Raw genomic sequence first — 3466 nt, 5'->3', positions numbered from 1 at the left:
TTAGAAAGAAATACAACAAAATTCCCAATGGCAAACGTAGCTAAAATAGGGGATACTTTATGAGCGCATTAGTGTAACCGTATTAATTATTATTTTCTTATCTATAATAATGATGAGTAAAGAAGATAGAGAAGGGAATAAGGCGTTGACCCACAAGCCTCTCTTGGGTCATTTTCCAAACAGACCTGATTTGAGTCCTTGAGTAGACCCCTCAAAACAAATACCCCTCTCATCTGACTCTCCTATGCATATATAATTATTTATGTATTTCTTTTTTTGGTCCCACCCTTTTAAACCCTTCATTTTAGCCCCAAGTGTCCCACCATTAACGGTTGCTTCACCGCCTCTAAAAAATTATGATATAAAAATGAAATGAATTGAAAACATATATCATTGATACACTTAAATAATTGTCGGTCAAAGATTTAAGGTTTATTGGAGCGATCATATTCTATATCTCAAAACTCAAAAGGGTAGTCTTGTTATAAGCTAACGTGACGTCTCGATCTTAATGCATGCAAAATTCTAGTTTGAGTTATACTTAACATTATGGCAGTAGTAATAAACTAGAATTTGTTTGTTTGTTTCAATCCCTCATGCATTATGTAGTTGGTTCAATTTCAGCCATATAAAAAAAAAAGTAAGCAAGATATAATCACCAATCTCAATGTATGTAGATGTATTAAAGCACTCTCACCAACGCCTTCTTAAAAGAAGTTACGTAGAAAGAAGCTCACACACAAACTCACAACTTTCTTTTCTTACTCATTTTGCTTTGCACACAGACAGCTATTTGCTGAGCTTATAGGGCTTAGTTTTTTGGTGGTTGTGTAAGTTGTGGATAAGGTTACGGAAATCAGCGAAGCGAAGGTTTTGGCTTTAAAAGCCAATAAAAATGACAGCCTTTTTTTTTTTAATAAAAAAGACAGCTTTTTTCAGATGAGCTTTTTCAAAAGATAAAGAAAGAATAATAATCCAAAAAGAAGTTTATGTATGTGTACGTGTCACGCGATGAGGCTTAGGCTGTTAGAAGTGGAAGATAGATTAAGAGATTTGGTTGCCATAACCGGTAAAACAATAGCTGTTTGTGATTAGACCTAATTGTTATTGGTAATATTAATAGTAATAGTAGAGTTACTGTTTACTTGCTAGTTAGTCTCCCGATAACAATAACTTTCTGTTGGCTTCTATTTTTTTTAAAATACATATTTATTTTTGCAACCAATCAAATATTTTCGACCTTTTTCTCTTGTAAATTGTAGTGACTGTGTGACCAATGATACCATCTGAGAGGTGTTGAAATTTGTGGGAAGTGAGATTCTCCTAAAAAAAACCATCATTTTTTTTTTTTTTTTGCAGTATGAGGCTTCTGTCTTCTATATGGGCCACATCCACAAGAGTCAATTTGTTTGAATAAGTAAAAAACAAAGATGAAAAATGAATTCATTTTATGCCAACCAATCCTTGTCATTTTCCTTTCTCTCTTTTGCTACATGACTCTGAGAGAGAGGCCTTGAAATCTGTGACCGTTGGTGAATGGTGAAAAAGGAAAGTTTCTTCTCTCTCTCTCTCAAGTGTTGAGGGTTGACACTTCTTAAGAAGCACAATACATAACATAACATAAACCATTTGAGTTATTATTATTATTTCATTTTTGCAACAACAGAAGAAGAAAAAGTCCAACTTCTTTTTGGAAGGTATTGAAACAAAGGCAAGGTAGATTCCTGCTATTATTCCCATCTGCACCTTCATTATGCTTTTTAATTCCCAAGAAGAAGAGAAATAACCTAAAATATATCTATACTTGCTCTCCAATTAATATAAATAGATACATCACTCAGAGTCTCAGACTATTAATTTTCACACTTTCTAACTTCCTTCCTTTTTGTTCTCTCTCTCTCTCTCTCTCTCTCTCTCTCTCTCTCTCTCTCTCTCTCTCTCTTTTCACCTTAAAAGAGACAGCCAAAAAATGGAAGATTGGAGTGGCTTTGGAGCAGTGAGACCATCGATATCATCGTCAAAAAATAATGAAGAGTTCGAAGAGGAAGAAGTGTTGTGGAAGAGCATTAACAATGATGACCATCAAGACCGTCCAAAACGCCACTCAGCAAAGAACAAGAAGCTCTCGGCAATCTCACCCTCTTCTTCTTCGTTAGTCACAACAACAAGCCCAAGTAAAATCCCAAGAAGAGCTTTCAACAACAACAACGAGACTCAAGCATCGTCAAAACAAGTGGGCCATCAATCCTCAGCTCCCATGAAAATCCCAGACTGGTCAAAGATCTACGGCAAGAACAACGACCTTGACGACGACGACGATGATGGTATCAACAACAAGAATGGCTATCATGATGAAGATGATGATGGTGATGGTGATGATGATGACATGGTTCCACCACATGAATGGATCGCTAGGAAGCTTGCGAGGAGTCAGATTTCTTCCTTCTCGGTGTGTGAAGGCATTGGAAGGACTCTCAAAGGAAGAGATCTCAGTAAGGTGAGGAATGCCATTTTGACGAAAACCGGTTTCTTAGAATAGTATTATTATTATTATTATTATTATTAGTGTTGTTATTAATATATTTTTGCGTTATCAACAAGAGTACTATATGACATTTAATTTTGCTACCGTGTACTAGCTACTCTTTTAGACCCGGGTCCCATGGTTTATTTATTAGTATTTATTTTTGTAAGCTTCATTATTATTGTAGTACTAATATAGTATGTGTGGGTGGTTTAGTTTAGTAACGCCAGTTGAAGTAGATCATCAGAGTCATTATAAAAAAGTAAGAGTCAGACTTGCCTTTCTTGGTGCTCTTTAGGGGAGCTTCTTTTTTTTTTTTGGCGGCCTGTGCAATTTTGTCTTGAAGCAAGGTACGTATGATTATTAATATGAAAGGAAATTTATATCTATTTTACTTTTATTTTTATTTCTTATCTGTATATTTCTATGATTGATTGATCTTAAATTATGAATGACCTACTATCCACTTGCTTTGGCTGTATATGTGGATAGTCGTCATCTCTCCTCATTATTCATGTTATGATATTGATGTCGTCATTTTTTCATTAAATCATGGAAAAAGACTAGCTTTCTAGTTTCTCGTAATTTTTAGACCCTATATAATCTTAACCCTAATTAGCTCAAACCATCATAACATTAGCTAAGTTATTATGAGTTTGTTAATGTTAATATGTTTTCTTTAGATAGAAAAATATCATAGAACTTACATCCATATGATGTGGCCTTTGCCCTTTACCCTTTGCCACAAGTTGTATCACACTAATTCATGGGGTCTACATTAGATGAACTATAACACACCTTCCACTGTAATATAGCTATCGTGATCATTTTAATAATACTCATGCTATACCTGTAATTTACATAGATAATAAAGAGCAAACCTCCTCCAAATTTTGTTCACGGACTATCGTGTGACTTTGTTAGGCGTCGATACTACGTGAC

At 34.7% G+C, this 3466-nt stretch overlaps 1 protein-coding gene across 5 annotated transcripts; it reads left to right on the top strand.

Moving 5' to 3' along the window:
* The first annotated feature begins 1505 nt into the window (after positions 1 to 1505).
* LOC149385202 (uncharacterized) lies at positions 1506 to 3109 on the top strand. 5 transcript variants are annotated; one of them, XM_089625037.1, is made up of 3 exons: positions 1506 to 1716; positions 1957 to 2497; positions 2741 to 3109. In XM_089625037.1, exons 2-3 carry the CDS (start codon positions 1970 to 1972, stop codon positions 2756 to 2758), a joined length of 546 nt encoding a protein of 181 aa, XP_089481163.1. In that variant the 5' UTR covers positions 1506 to 1716; positions 1957 to 1969; the 3' UTR covers positions 2759 to 3109. The 5 variants fall into 5 exon arrangements, with proteins under 5 accessions (XP_089481163.1, XP_089481162.1, XP_089481161.1 ...); XM_089625036.1 differs by having other exon boundaries at positions 1506 to 1697; positions 1963 to 3109; XM_089625035.1 differs by having other exon boundaries at positions 1506 to 1697; positions 1957 to 3109.
* Positions 3110 to 3466: the final 357 nt, after the last annotated feature.

The sequence above is a fragment of the Urtica dioica genome, chromosome 9 (genome assembly GCF_054948205.1).
Source record: "Urtica dioica subsp. dioica isolate 48M chromosome 9, U.dioica_male_clone48M_v1_H2, whole genome shotgun sequence".
NCBI lineage: Eukaryota > Viridiplantae > Streptophyta > Magnoliopsida > Rosales > Urticaceae > Urtica > Urtica dioica.
The sequence above is the reverse complement of the archived record's forward strand: the minus strand, read 5'-3'. Positions and strand labels throughout refer to the sequence as shown.